General features: G+C 41.4%; 1 protein-coding gene across 1 annotated transcript; it reads left to right on the top strand.

Moving 5' to 3' along the window:
• Positions 1-239: 239 nt before the first annotated feature.
• Positions 240-14388, top strand: LOC307079852 (toll-like receptor 9; the record flags this gene model as incomplete). Its single annotated transcript, XM_079742358.1, is given in 6 exon segments — positions 240-400; positions 8037-8201; positions 8203-8635; positions 8753-8942; positions 12126-12518; positions 14357-14388. Coding segments are annotated over 6 exon segments (1374 nt in total).
• Between the last annotated feature and the right edge of the window lie 53 nt (positions 14389-14441).

Raw genomic sequence — 14441 nt, 5'->3', positions numbered from 1 at the left:
TGCGAGGCTTTTCGCACTTGTCCCCACTTCCCGTCACGGCCTCCCTCAGTCGCACATCCCCACTGGGCTTCGGACGGCTGCCTACGTTTTCATTCGCCACGACGCCCACAGGGGACCGCTACGCCCGCCCTACGAGGGCCCGTTCCGGGTTTTGGAGATGGGGGACAAACATTTTGTGGTGGACATGGGCGGCAAACCGGAGTGACTCTCCATTGACCGCCTCAAGCCAGCTCACTTGGATGTGGCCAGGCCCATTGAATTGGCCCAGCCCCCACAACGCGGACGACCTCCAGCTCTGCCCCCGCCCCCTGCTCCCCTCCCTCCCGGAACTCCCACACTCCATGCCCCACATCCGTGTCGTGGCGGGACACCTGCCACAGTTGTGTCTCCTCGACCTCCTGTACGACACAGCAGTTGTGGCCGGTTAATACGCCCGCCTTCACGGTGACTGTTTTGTTTTTGTTTTCTTCTGTTGGTGAATTCTGGGGGGACGTGTGTAGTGAGTGTAACATATCATAATTCACCTATGTTGTTAAGTGTTGTTCTATACACTGTTGTAGGCATAACATTTACTGTCTTGGTTGTTCAGGGATCGCTGTCCCTTTTTTAAATGTTAGGAACGTCTCATGACGTAGAGCCCCATGCAGGATTGGTTTTACTTGCGGCGTGTTTTGACTTCCTGGTTTGGTCTAACAAAATAAACAATCATGTGTGCTCAACGTGAGAAATTGTCTTTTTCCATTTAATGCAATTTCCACAAAACTATCATTAAACTCAAATCTGTATTTGCTGCTCTTGTGAGTTTGTAATTGAATAGACATGAATAGATTTGGTGGAAAAAGTGTTAAAGGTCCCGTGGCACCTCACTTTATGAGGTTTAATTACGTTCATATGAGTTACCCTAGCCTTCCTATGGTTCCCCAGTCGCTAGAAATAGCGTTAGGTGTAAAACGAGCACTAGGTATCCTGCTCCGCCTTTGAAAATGAAAGCTCAGACGCTCAAATTTGGCCACATATTTCGTCATAAGGGGCCAAGTTACCTCCCCTTTCTCTGCCTTGCCCGCCCAGAGAATTTGGCCCGGAAATGAGACAATGAGCTACGACAGTGCGAGCGCCACGTGTGTGTGTGTGTGTGTGAATACACACACTGTAACGCAAGTGTAAACTTCTTTGTTATTTGGTAACTGTTTTGCTTTTGGTGTTATGGCACATAACACATCGGGTTCTCCGACGTCTCTGGTATTTCCACAATGAGACTCGTAGTGGGGGTTATCTCAGCCATGGTTGAGAAGGAATTGGGGGAAAGGAACTATGGCTTTGACTCCCTGAAGTACATGAACTGCGACATGGAGGAGAAAGTGATTGTGGCCCGCAATTTTCTCCCGCCAGAGCCCCGCTGCCCGTTGCCCGCTGCTGAGGCACCACCGCCGCCAGGTACCACAGAGGGGCTGCGGCGGTGGTGCCTCGGTGCTGCCCGCTTCCGAGGCGGTGGTGCCTCGGCAGCGGGCAGCAGGGTTTTGGCAGGAGACAATTGTGGTCAACAATCGCGGGCAACATTCTCTTTCTCCTCCATGTCACGGTTCAGTCTACTTCCGATGGATGTGGAAGAACAGAGAAGCAGTCGTTTGAGATTCATAATATCGTCTGGAGGTGAACACAGCTTTTGGTCGTAATATACAGTGAGGCAAAAAAGTATTTAGTCAGCCACCAATTGTGCAAGTTCTCCCACTTAAAAAGATGAGAGAGGCCTGTAATTTTCATCATAGTTATGCCTCAGCTATGAGTCAAAATGAAAAAAAAAATCTAGAAAATCACTGTCTGATTTTTAAAGAATTTATTTGCAAATTATGGTGAAAAATAAGTATTTGGTCAATAACAAAAGGTCATCTCAATACTTTGTTACATTCCCTTTGTTGGCAATGACAGAGGTCAAATGCTTTCTGTAAGTCTTTACAAGGTTTTCACACACTGCTGCTGGTATTTTGGCCCATTCCTCCATGCAGATCTCCTCTAGAGCAGTGATGTTTTTGGGCCTTCGCTGGGCAACACGGACTTTCAACTCCCACCAAAGATTTTCTATGGGGTTGAGATCTGGAGACTGGCTAGGCCACTCCAGGACCTTGAAATGCTTCTTACGAAGCCACTCCTTCGTTGCCCGGGCGGTGTGTTTGGGGTCATTGTCATGCTGAAAGACCCAGCCACGTTTCATCTTCAGTGCCCTTGCTGATGGAAGGAGGTTTTCACTCAAAATCTCACGATACATGGCCCCATTCATTCTTTCTGTCACACGGATCAGACGTCCTGGTCCCTTGGCAGAAAAACAGCCCCAAAGCATGATGTTTCCACCCCCATGCTTCACTGTAGGTATGGTGTTCTTTGGATGCAACTCAGCATTCTTTCTCCTCCAAACACGATGAGTTGAGTTTTTACCAAAAAGTTATATTTTGGTTTCATCTGACCATATGACATTCTCCCAATCCTGTTCTGGATCATCCAAATGCTCTCTAGCAAATTTCAAACGGGCCCAGACATGCACTGGCTTTAGCAGGGGGACACGTCTGGCACTGCAGGATTTGAGTCCCTGGCGGAGTAGTGTGTTAGTGATGGTAGCCTTTGTTGCTTTGGTCCCAGCTCTCTGGAGGTCATTCACTGGGTCCCCCCGTGTGGTTCTGGGATTTTTGTTCACCGTTCTTGTGATCATTTTGACCCCACAGAGTGAGATCTTGCGTGGAGCCCCAGATCGAGGGAGATTATCAGTGGTCTTGTATGTATTCCATTTCCTAATAATTGCTCCCACAGTTGATTTCTTCACACCAGGCTGCTTACCTATTGCAGATTCAGAATTCCCAGCCTGGTGCAGGTCTACAATTGTGTTTCTGGTGTCCTTTGACAGCTCTTTGGTCTTGGCCATAGTGGAGTTTGGAGTGTGACTGTTTGAGGTTGTGGACAGGTGTCTTTTATACTGATAAGGAGTTCAAACAGGTGCCATTAATACAGGTAACGAGTGGAGGACAGAGGAGCCTCTTAAAGAAGAAGTTACAGGTCTGTGACAGCCAGAAATCTTGCTGGTTTGTAGGTGACCAAATACTTATTTTCCACCATAATTTGCAAATAAATTCTTAAAAAATCAGACAATGTGATTTTCTGGATTTTTTTTTTTCATTTTGTCTCTCATAGCTGAGGTTTACCTATGATGAAAATTACAGGCCTCTCTCGTCTTTTTAAGTGGGAGAACTTGCACAATTGGTGACTAAATACTTTTTTGCCCCACTGTAAATTATATGATATAGATATCTATGCATAATATGATATTATTTAGATATAGAGCTCAAGGGCTCCCGCCGGAGCACCCGGAGTGTTCTAGAATATTTACAGAACACTATTTACAAAAGCTGTGTGCGCCTCCGGATGATACTATGAATCCAAGCCATTGCGATACATCCACTGTAAACACTAGCGCATGGTACCGTGGCCGCAAGCTGCTCAGGGCCACACCACCACCATCCACCTTGACCCGCCTCTAAAAATGGCACGTTACACGGAGAGTAAGGGGGCGGTGGGGGGTAAGGGAGGAGGCTGTCCAGAGTCCAGGTGATCTCTGAACAAATGAGTCTTGAGTCTCTTGCGGAAGCTGGTGAGCGACTCTGCGGTCCTGACATGGGCAAGGAGCTCGTTCCACAATTGCAGTGCCAAAACAAAGAAGAGTTGTGACTTTGTTGTTCAACGTTTTGCTGCTCTTAGTGATGAAGGTACCAGGTGTCAAGTTGAGATATTTGAGCGGAGCCGTTGAGCTCGAGTGCGTGTCTGACCAATGGTTGGAGGGAGGCAGGTGCAGTTAAATTGACCGCCTTGTAGGCTAGTACCATCGTCTTGAATCTGACGCAAGATACTATATATATATATATATATATATATAGTGTATTTTTGTAAAGCTCATAGTTATTAATAATAGCCTTCATCGTGAAATTAGATGATGCAATGATTGCTATTCTAAGTAGTATTATAAAGCGTAACAGTGTGATCCAGAAGTGAAAATCCCATTCATAATCTGTAAAGAGGTTTTGATTATTATGCTTAATGTTGTAACCATTAAAGGTACCATTTTTTTTCTTAAAAAAACTCTCTCCATTGTGTATAACAGCCACTGGGCTGATTTGTAAAGAAAATGGAACTAGGTCGATTTTGGAGAGACAAAGGAAGGAAGTGACCTCCAAGTGCATATAAACATTAGTCCTGTTGAGATAATGGTAATTTTTCACTTCTGCAGAGCTGTCGTCACCAACAGTTGCGTCTCCGCTAAAAAATCAGTCCGGTTGAGATAATGGTAGGTCATTTATGATATTTAATGATATGTTTCCACAATTGATCTCTCAAATTGTATTAGGCCAAGCTAACACTAGGAATTTTGACACTATTCTGATGTAGACTGCTCTTAGACAAATATAATAGAATATATCTCGAATTGAGTATAGAAGGAGCATTAATGCATAACTAAAAGTTAACGCAATTTGTTTTTATTTGTTTACAACTATAGTAATTTAAGGTGCTACATGAAGAAATAGAATATTTAACCTGCATACATATCTTTAAATTTAATATAATGTAGGATATATGAACAGGTACCATTTTTTCTTAAACTCTCTTAAAAAAAGTTAGGATGTGGTTATTCACATTGGCTGAAATTAAATTCAGACAAAACCTAGTTTAATCTGTGAAAACTATGAAATCAGAATCAAATCCTGGTTCCAAAGGTCCTCTTATCGGAAATGATAAAAGACATGATTATTTCAGATTCAATCAGTCGACCATGTGTGGAGTGTACCACGCAGGGATTAAATATAGAATGTCATTTGAAAGTGAGCTCTAAATTTTTAAAAAAACAAAATTTTTGTGGTGGGAGTTCGGCATATGAGTATGAAAGCATTTTATTGTTTCTAGGAATATTATAATCCAAGAATTTGTTAATGTTTAGGATTAGAGGACATGATTTATACATTGAGTTACACACTGTATCTTGTCTAGTGCCTAGGCCAACCGTTTTAACATGTCATAGCTAGATATCTATTGCAGATACCTGTGATTAAAATCTTCCTGGTAATAAAGGAAAATTTGAGGTTACCAAAATCCTATCAACAATTTATATTTCAGACATCCTAAACGTCATCCTTCCTAGGAAAAATGATCACTGTCATTGTCACTTTGGCCGTTCATGTTTATTGGGCTTTCAATTTCAAATATCCACAATTGCCGAGATATTTTCCATTTCATTGTTATGTTTTTGGCTATCCAGAATTGCATTAAATAACCATCAACAGATATCAACAATACATTTGTGTTGATCTGCAATTGCATTGTTTCTCATCATAATGCCAACTGTTATTGTTATCTGAAATTGCATTTGTTCTACTCATACTGCCAATTCATTCTTTTCTGACAATGTATATTTTGATGATCAAAATTGCATTATAGATATCTGAAACATTTAGTTTTTTTTTGGATATCTGAAATAACAATTTTGATCGGAGTGGGCTTCGATGAAATGTTAAAACGGCTTGCCATACGTGCCATCTCTGTACACTCTTGGAAAGTCACATAGCAATGTTACCTTTACCCTTTTAACTTACTTATACAATACAAAACCGCCATTCAAGATTACAGTAACTGAGGAAAAAGTAAATTTATAACTTTTTTCCAATTTTACTTTTCAGGGTATTTTTCAAAAAGTGGTTATTCTATTACTGAGTCAACTTCCTTTATTGAGAGGAAGAATCCCTCTGTTTTTTCCATGTGACAATAATGAAAATGGTACTGAGGTATACTGCACTCACAGACCGCTAGATGACATCCCTTTTTTTACTTCAGTGAATGTTACGTTTCTTGACCTAAGTCACACCAAGATACGGGAAGTTGGACAGCATAAATTCTCTGGCATTCCAAATCTTATCACTCTGAAAATGACGTGGAATTGTGATCCCAATAGCATTCGAAAAATTAACAGCTGTGAAGTCAGAATACACAAGGATGCCTTCAGGAGTCTGCACAACCTCAGTTATCTACATCTGGCAGGAAACAGCCTTTCCACGTTACCCTGGTTACTGGAAAGCATTAAGGTCCTGGATCTTGAGAGCAACTGCATTTTCAACATCATCATCCCTTTTGGAACTCCACATCTAGAGCAGCTCTTCCTCACAATGAACTGTTATAATGAAAACCCTTGCCACCAGTCATTCTACATCCATGAGGATGTTTACAAGGAGCTATCACATCTAAAACATCTTACACTGGGATACAACAATTTGACGTCAATACCACTAGGATTGCCAGCTTCACTTACGACACTGGATTTGAAAGAGAATACAATAACTGAGATTCCTGAAGGGGCATTTGCTAATTTTCCTAAGCTGGAGGAACTAAACCTGGAATGGAATTGTCAGCGTTGTGACCATGCAGCCCGCCCTTGTTTTCCTTGCCCTAACAATGACTCCCTACAGCTTCACCCTAACTCATTCAATATTAAAAACAGCTCCATTTGTATTCTGAGCTTGAGGGGAAACTCTTTAAACAGTATTCCAGAAGGTATTTTCCTCCCTTTGACAAATTTAAGGAGGTTGGATCTCTCCGACAACTACCTAGCCCAAACCATCCGTAATGGTACCTTCTTTACAGAGCTAAAGCAGTTAACGTGGATCAGCCTCATCTATAACTTTCAGCCAAATAAGACATTCCCTGAGCTGTACCTTTCAGAACATCTGGGAAATGTATCAAATCTTGAAACCCTTCTGTTAAGCGGGAACTTTTTCCACACTGTTTCAGAACAAAGCCTTGTGGTTCTGTCCAGACTGAAACAACTTAAGATGCTGGAGATGCGCATGAATTTCATCAGTTATGTCAACATGACCACTGTGGGAATGTTAACTTCTCTCAAGAATTTAGTCCTCTCCCAGAACACACTGAGTGATAACTCTTGCAATGTCTCGTCTGGGAACCCTTTAGGTCAAGGCTCACAGGATCCAAATGTTTTCAAATACTTTTCTGATTTATCCATGCCACCAGTAACAGCACATATGAATCAAACTGTGACTGAAAGTGACATGTGTATAACTAACAATACAATATTTGGAATGGGGAATTTCACTCAGAGATTTTGCAGCAATAAATTGACAATTGATCTTTCCCAAAATAATCTTATTTTCCTTCATGAAGATATTTTCAATGGTATGGAAAATGTTGTGTTTAAACCTTTCTTACAATTACGCAACCCAGGCTTTAAAAGGTAGACTTTTCAGTCGCCTGCAAAGCTTAGTTTACTTAGATATGTCATTCAATAGAATTGACCTATATTATAGAGAGGCATTCAGTGAGTTGAACAGGACCTTGAAGGTACTGGACCTCAGTCATAATGAGTATCACTTTCGTATGAAGGGAATGGGTCATCGTCTTGGGTTCATTGACAGACTCACTAATCTGGAAGTTTTGAATCTTGCAAATAATGGCATGGGAATGCGAATAGATCCGAGACTGAGGAGCACCTCTGTGAAGTATGTGTACTTTTCTGGGAATCGCCTAGATATAATGTGGGATATAGAGGGCCAGACCTACATTCATTTCTTCCAGGACCTCACGAAGTTAATCTACTTGGACATCTCTCAGAACATGCTACGTTCATTCAAACAACGGATCCTCTGTAATCTACCAGTGAGCATTCAAGCCCTCAGCCTTAGCAATAATTACCTTTTATGTTTTCCATGGCAGAATATCTAATTTCTTAGTAATCTAAGGTATCTAAATCTCAGTGGAAATCACCTTTCATGTCTGCCTAACAATGTTACAAAGTTTCCACCACATTTTTCCCTGTTGGACCTCAGTGGCAATCAGATTACCCATCTTCCAGATAAGTTCTTTAGTCTAGCCAACGTTTTGCAGTGTCTCTATCTCAATAGCAATTCTCTTAAAGTGTTGAACCTTCAGTCACTCCCACACCTGCTGAAAAATGGCACTTCTCATCAGTTGCTTACTCTACATAATAACCCTTTCAGCTGTGACTGTCACAACTCCGGATTGTATGAATTCCTGCGGACCAGCAACACACTTATTCCTCACCTGACCACTGCTGTTCAATGTGGATTCCCAGAGTCCCTGCAGGGTCAAAGTGTGCTGACCGTCGACCAGCGTTCCTGTCAGGAGATCTATGGTGGCTTGGGCACTCTTCACATGTGCATTTATTGCTCTGCCGCTGTTAAGACATCTTTATGGCTGGGATGTGTGGTACTGCCTACAGATCCTATGGGCAGGATGTAAGGGCTACCTGCATCCTTCTGCCAGTTGCTCACCAAAACACTATGATGCTTTCGTGGTGTTTGACACAAACAACCAGGCTGTGAGAGACTGGGTTTACAATGAGTTGGTTATCCGTTTGGAGAGCTCAGGCTACAGAAGATTCTCTCTCTGTTTAGAGGAGAGGAACTGGATTCCTGGGCTATCCTGCATTGAAAACCTCCACAATGCTGTCCATAGCAGCGAGAAGTCAGTGTTTGTGCTGTCCAACGGCAGAAGAAATGACATTGGTGAAGCAACGGTCAATGGTGTGATACGGCAGACCTTTTTCATGGTTCAGCAGAGGCTTCTTGATGAGAAGGTATACAATGAAGTAAATGTTTAGAAAATGCTTAAAGTTATTTAAATTCCTTAGCATTCCTATCATCATTATATTATGGCAAGTTGTTATAAATCTCTTTGATTTCATCTCAACAAGGTTGACGTAGCCGTTGTCATACTGCTGGACAAGATGTTTCCCAAGCTGAAGTACCTCCAACTAAGGACGAGGTTGTGCAGGAAGTCAGTGATGTCCTGGCCTAGAAACCCACAGGCCCAACCCCTATTCTGGAACCAAATCAGGACAGCACTGTCATCAGACAATCTTCAATTATATGACAACAACGTTAGTGAGGGTTTCATGTAAATTCCACTCCTTATACAAAGTAACAATGTAATAACTACTGTCTCTCTGAAAATGTGTGTAAATAGGCTGAATTACTTTTCAATGAAGACCACCGCTATTCAACAATTGATGCGAACCTTTTGTGATGTTTAATAAAGCAGAAGTAAAGGTTTTATATAATTGTTCCTGTTCATTTTCATCCCTGATCATGTAGCGTTTTAATGTAAAAACAGAAAACTAATTTTGGACAATGTACTGGATATGCTGCCATTAAGATTAATCAAACCATCATGAAACTAATGATATGTATACAATACAATGATTTTAAACGTTGGCATGCCTTTGTGGATCTAGAGAGGGGATTACAGCCTACTGCCGTAGTCAATTGGGTATATGACATCCGTTAAGAATATGGCTACATGTTTTGGGGACCTTTTCGGTTTAGACACAGTTTATTTGATCTGTTTCCCTTGTCTAAAGACGTATGGACACTGTGGATTGTGTTTTTATCTAGTTCTTAAAATCAAAGTGTTTGTCAATTTGAGTTGGGACTGCACTCTGCTTGTAGATATGGCAACGGGTAACCATGATTGTAACAAAAAAAAGTATGACTTTGTGACATTTTAATCTATGTAGACATACTGTGGTATTTTCTTGTCCTTTATTTCCCATGCAATTTTTTGTCAAACAATCATTAAACAATAATTATTTTATCTGCGGCTATTTTGAGTTTGTACTTGCATAGATATGAATAGATTTTGTGTAAAACGTATTAATATCTAATAGTACAACCCGCACAATTGGTCCTCGTATCTTTATACAAATGTATCCATTTGTATAAAGCTCATAGTCATTAATAATAGCCTTCATCATGAAATTACATAATACATTGATTGCCATACTAAGTAGTATTAAAGAGAGTAACAGTATGATCCGGAAGTGAAAATCCCATTCATAATCTACAGAGAGGTTTTGATTATTAGACATAATGATGTAACCATCCAAGGTATATGCCCCACGGGACAGAATATTGTGAAACAATGGTATTTGCTCCTGTAGAAGCCACAACTTAAAGAAAAGTTTTCAGAAAAAACTGTTTTATTCACGATGCCCTTGAGAAGCACTACCCACAACCCTAAAGTGTAACACGACATCTCTGATTGGTGGAGCTCGCTGTAAGCATGAAAACATTTTCTGTAACCGCAAAAGTCAAGTCGTTGATTTCTGCTACCTCTGCACCCTACGATTTTTACCACAGAGCAACCACATCCAAAGGGGTGAAAATCACTATAAATCAGTCCGTGTTCTGGAGTGTATTGTTTGTGAGAGACAGCTTGTGGGTTCTGTCAGGGCCAGTATGAAAGAGAAGAAAAAAATGGTTGTGGTGAGTTTTGCAGGCTGACTAGTTGAGTAGCATCCAGCTGCAGCCTCGGAGCCTCATACTGTGGTGTGGCAACGCACTGTGGTGTGGCAGGTATAGTTTTATCAGCTTGTTTCAACAGTTTTGTCACAGTCAACGTTGTTTAGACTTATTTGACTTAAGTCAAAGAAGCAGACATGCACCTGTAAGTATTTAGCGTCTTTACATAGAATTTGTATTTATGTCCATCGTCTAGCTAATTAGCATATGTTTTATATGTAATATTCTCGTTCATTCACCCACTTTGTCGTTACATAGAGCAAGTGTGCGTGTGCGTTCTTGACCAAATACCACACACACATCACACAGTTATTCCTGTATGCCCCTGAAACTACATAAATAACCTCGAATCCATCTCTGCCTGCGTCTACTCCTTACAAGAGTCCCGCTGTGGATCGAGCAATCCACCTAATCTCAAAAAACATCCTTCAATTCTCAATATGCGGTGTATGGGGCGTGGAACTGTAGTGAACTGCTAAACCTGGGCTCCTGTCTCGTCCTTCCCATGCTGCTCGCCGCAATATAGAAATAAATACAATTGCATAACATAGCAAATGTCTAGCTACCAAGTTAATTCTGATAACAATAGTGACCTATGGAAGGTTTGAAAACTGTAGTTTAGTAAGCTGTATATCAAATGAGCTGTAAATTATGAAAAATATGAAATATTGTCAGAGCAGATAGCTGACGTTAGCTAAAATAGGTGTTTAAAAAGAGAGTGAAGAATAATAGCAAAAGTATAAATAATGTGGAAATGTGAACGATGCCCAAGCAGTGTTTGCAATTAGGAACGAAGCACTGTGCAATGTCAATGATGACAACACGTAAGTTATACTATACACTATATGAAGCACTATACTATATATTATATGAAAAAAATCAACATAGACACAACACATATATTACAAAAATAATATGAGAATACAAACACAATAATAATGTTAAAAAAATTGCCCCTAAACAAATATTTTATAATCAAGAATAATTCGTGGGATATTTGGCTTGTTTCACGTAGAAAAAGGGGGAGGTCACTGTTGCTTTCACGACTTTGTTGATTACTCAATTCTTATTAACGTGTTTCTACGGCCTGTTCAGAGCCGGGTTTGTTATTTTTGTATAGCAGAATGCTGTTATGTTGAACAGGTCGCTTCTAAGTTTGGTGCTATCCTTTTTTTTTTACCAAATCTAAATGTTTTGTGCAATGATATTTATGTTATGACCACTAGGTGGCAATGTTGGTTACTAGATTAGATGAAGCTAGACTCAAGAACAATGAAGGCTTGTAAATAAAGACACCTACTGAGAAATAACCAAAGTTGTTTATTTAAGAACACATAACTTTACATGGTACCAGGAATGGATGCAAAAAAGCCACCAGGGACTCTAAAACTTACCGGGAACCTCAGCGCCAACTGGAAGACTTATAAACAGCAGTTTGAGATGTACCTCGTAGCTATCGGTGTGTCGGTGACGGCTAACGAGAGAAAAATAACACTGTTGCTAACTGTTGCAGGGACCGAAGCAAAAGAGGTGTATAACACGTTCACTTTTGACCCTGAAGAAGACAAGAATAAGCTAGATGCAGTACTCAAGAAGTTTGATGAACATTGTCTTGCTAAAAAGAATGAGACAATGTATTTATGTTTTTAGATCACGAATGCAACGTGAAGGAGACAAAAATACAGAAACGCACTGTCCCACTGAAAACATATAATGGACAGCCAATTGAAACCAAGGGGGTGTGCCGGCTTAAAATGTGTGTTAAAGGCAAGACACAAAACCTCATGTTCGTAGTGGTTCCTGATGACCACAAATCGTTGCTCGGAGAGAGAGCATGTGAGGACCTGGAGCTGGTCAAGAGGGTCTACCAGTTCAACAGTGAAAAGGTGTCGGACACCAACACAGGAAATTACTCCATAAATGATATAGTGCACAGGTTTCCAGAACTGTTCAAGGGCCATGGAACGCTGCCTTTCACATATAAGATCCAACTAAAAAGTGATGCCAAGCCAGTCATACATGTGCCGCGGAGAGTACCAGCACCGCTCAGAGACAGTCTAAAAAAGGAGCTGTACAGAATGATGGATCTGGGAGTAATTCAGCCCATCAAGGAGCCCACAGACTGGGTGAACTCCATCACATGCGTGAAAAAACCCAATGGTGAGTTAAGAGTGTGCCTAGACCCCAAAGATCTCAATGAGAACATTAAAAGAGAGCATTACCAGATAGCAAAAGGGAAGAGATCACAAGTGAAATGGCAGGGGCGAGATATTTTAGAAAACTAGATGCACTTCATGGTTTCTGGCAACTGAAACTGGACTCTGTGAGTAGCAAGTACTGCACATTCAACGCACCTTTTGGTAGATAGTTTTCTTCGATTTCCATTTGGAATAAAATCGGCCCCCAAAATTTTTCATAGGGCGATGGAATCGATCATAGAGGGGCTAGAGGGCACCCCTGTGTATATCGATGATCTAATAGTATGGGGCTCAACACTAGCACTACATAATGAAAGGCTGCTGAATCTCCTGAAAAGGATTCAGTTGAGCGGTCTGAAACTGAACGAAAGCAAATGTCAGTTCGGGGTCACAGAGATCACTTTCTAAGGTGACAAGCTGTCCGGGGAAGCTCTTCATTACTCAGCAAATGTAGTGCAGCCTAATAGTAAAACAAATAATAATAATGGTTATGTGTGTGTAGATTATTTCAAGATTACTTTCTTGCTCTTTTCTCTTGGTTGAGAGTGTGGAATGAGATTCATTCACCGTTGATTCCCACGTGGTGCATGGAGATGCGCTGGTTCAGCCACGTTGGGCAAGATGCGGGTCCCTCAGCAGGGCAGGCGTTGATCAGACGTCTTCCCAGGAAGGGCGCGTGGTCTTCTCGCTCACAGGGCAATCTTCGGAGGCAATCGCCCTCTCACTCCTCTCACTCCTCTTCAAGACGGTGTCACGGCACCAAATGTTAGATTTCAGCTTATTTCTAAACTGTTCATATAGATCCTGCGTTGTGTATTTTTTGTCTTAGTACTAATTCTTGAAGTCGAAATCAAAGCAACTTGACAAGTTGGATAAGAGGGTTGAATAGATGGTTTATTCCAGGGTGTAATATAGCGAGATACAGACTTTGGCTGAATAATCTATAGTGGATGCGGTTGAGGAGCAGTTTCGAGACGTGTTCCTTGGCTGTCGAACCCTCTTCTCACCGAACCAAAGGGTTGGGGCGAGTTTTATAATGAAGAAAATGTGAATAACAAGAGAACAGAAGCACTCTCACCCTTGATAAGGTATATGGCCCAGGCGATGTCCCAGACGACCAGGTTGATTCATCCTTGTTGAGACATAACAAATGGCGGAATGTTAGAAATAACACCTTGTATCAGTGTGAGAGGCACTGGCCTGTTCCTAGACTAGAAATGTGAACACAGAGAGACACTTAAATACACCAACATTCTACAGAGTAGAGCCGGACCACTCTAAAGTACAGGCTATTCTTGACATGCCTGCCCCTATGGACAAGAAGGGGGTACTGTGAGTTATGGGAATGGTGATCTTCATAGGGAAGTTTATTCCAAATCTATCCGCAAAAACAGTGACAATCAGAGGTCTGCTGCAAAAAGACAGATGGTTTGACGGAGACGGAAACGAGGTATGCCCAAATTGAAAAAGAGACTCTAGGGTTAGTGTTTGGATGCGAGAAGTTTCATGGATACATATATGAGCTGCCTACTTTCACATCAGAAACAGATCACCAACCACTCATCTCTATCTACAAAAATAACCTGAATGACATGTCTCCAAGGATTCAACGTATGATGATGAGGTTACAAAGATATGATATGGATCTAATCTACACGCCAGGGAAATACATAATCCTGGCTGATGCACTGTCTCAAGCACCCGCGCCACCCCAAGCAGCTGCGCAATCAAGAAAGGCACAAAAAAAATCGTCAAAAGAGCTTGAAAGGCATGTGAACTTAATTGTCTCTTCTCTTCCAGTGTCAGACATGGGGCTCAAGAAGATTGCATAGGAAACTGAACAAGATGAGACACTGCAGGCAGTGGCGGCAAAACTCCAAAATGG

The sequence above is a fragment of the Pollachius pollachius genome (assembly GCF_949987615.1).
Source record: "Pollachius pollachius genome assembly, chromosome: 8".
NCBI lineage: Eukaryota > Metazoa > Chordata > Actinopteri > Gadiformes > Gadidae > Pollachius > Pollachius pollachius.
Note: the sequence above shows the minus strand (reverse complement) of the source record. Positions and strands in the feature narration are given on the sequence as shown.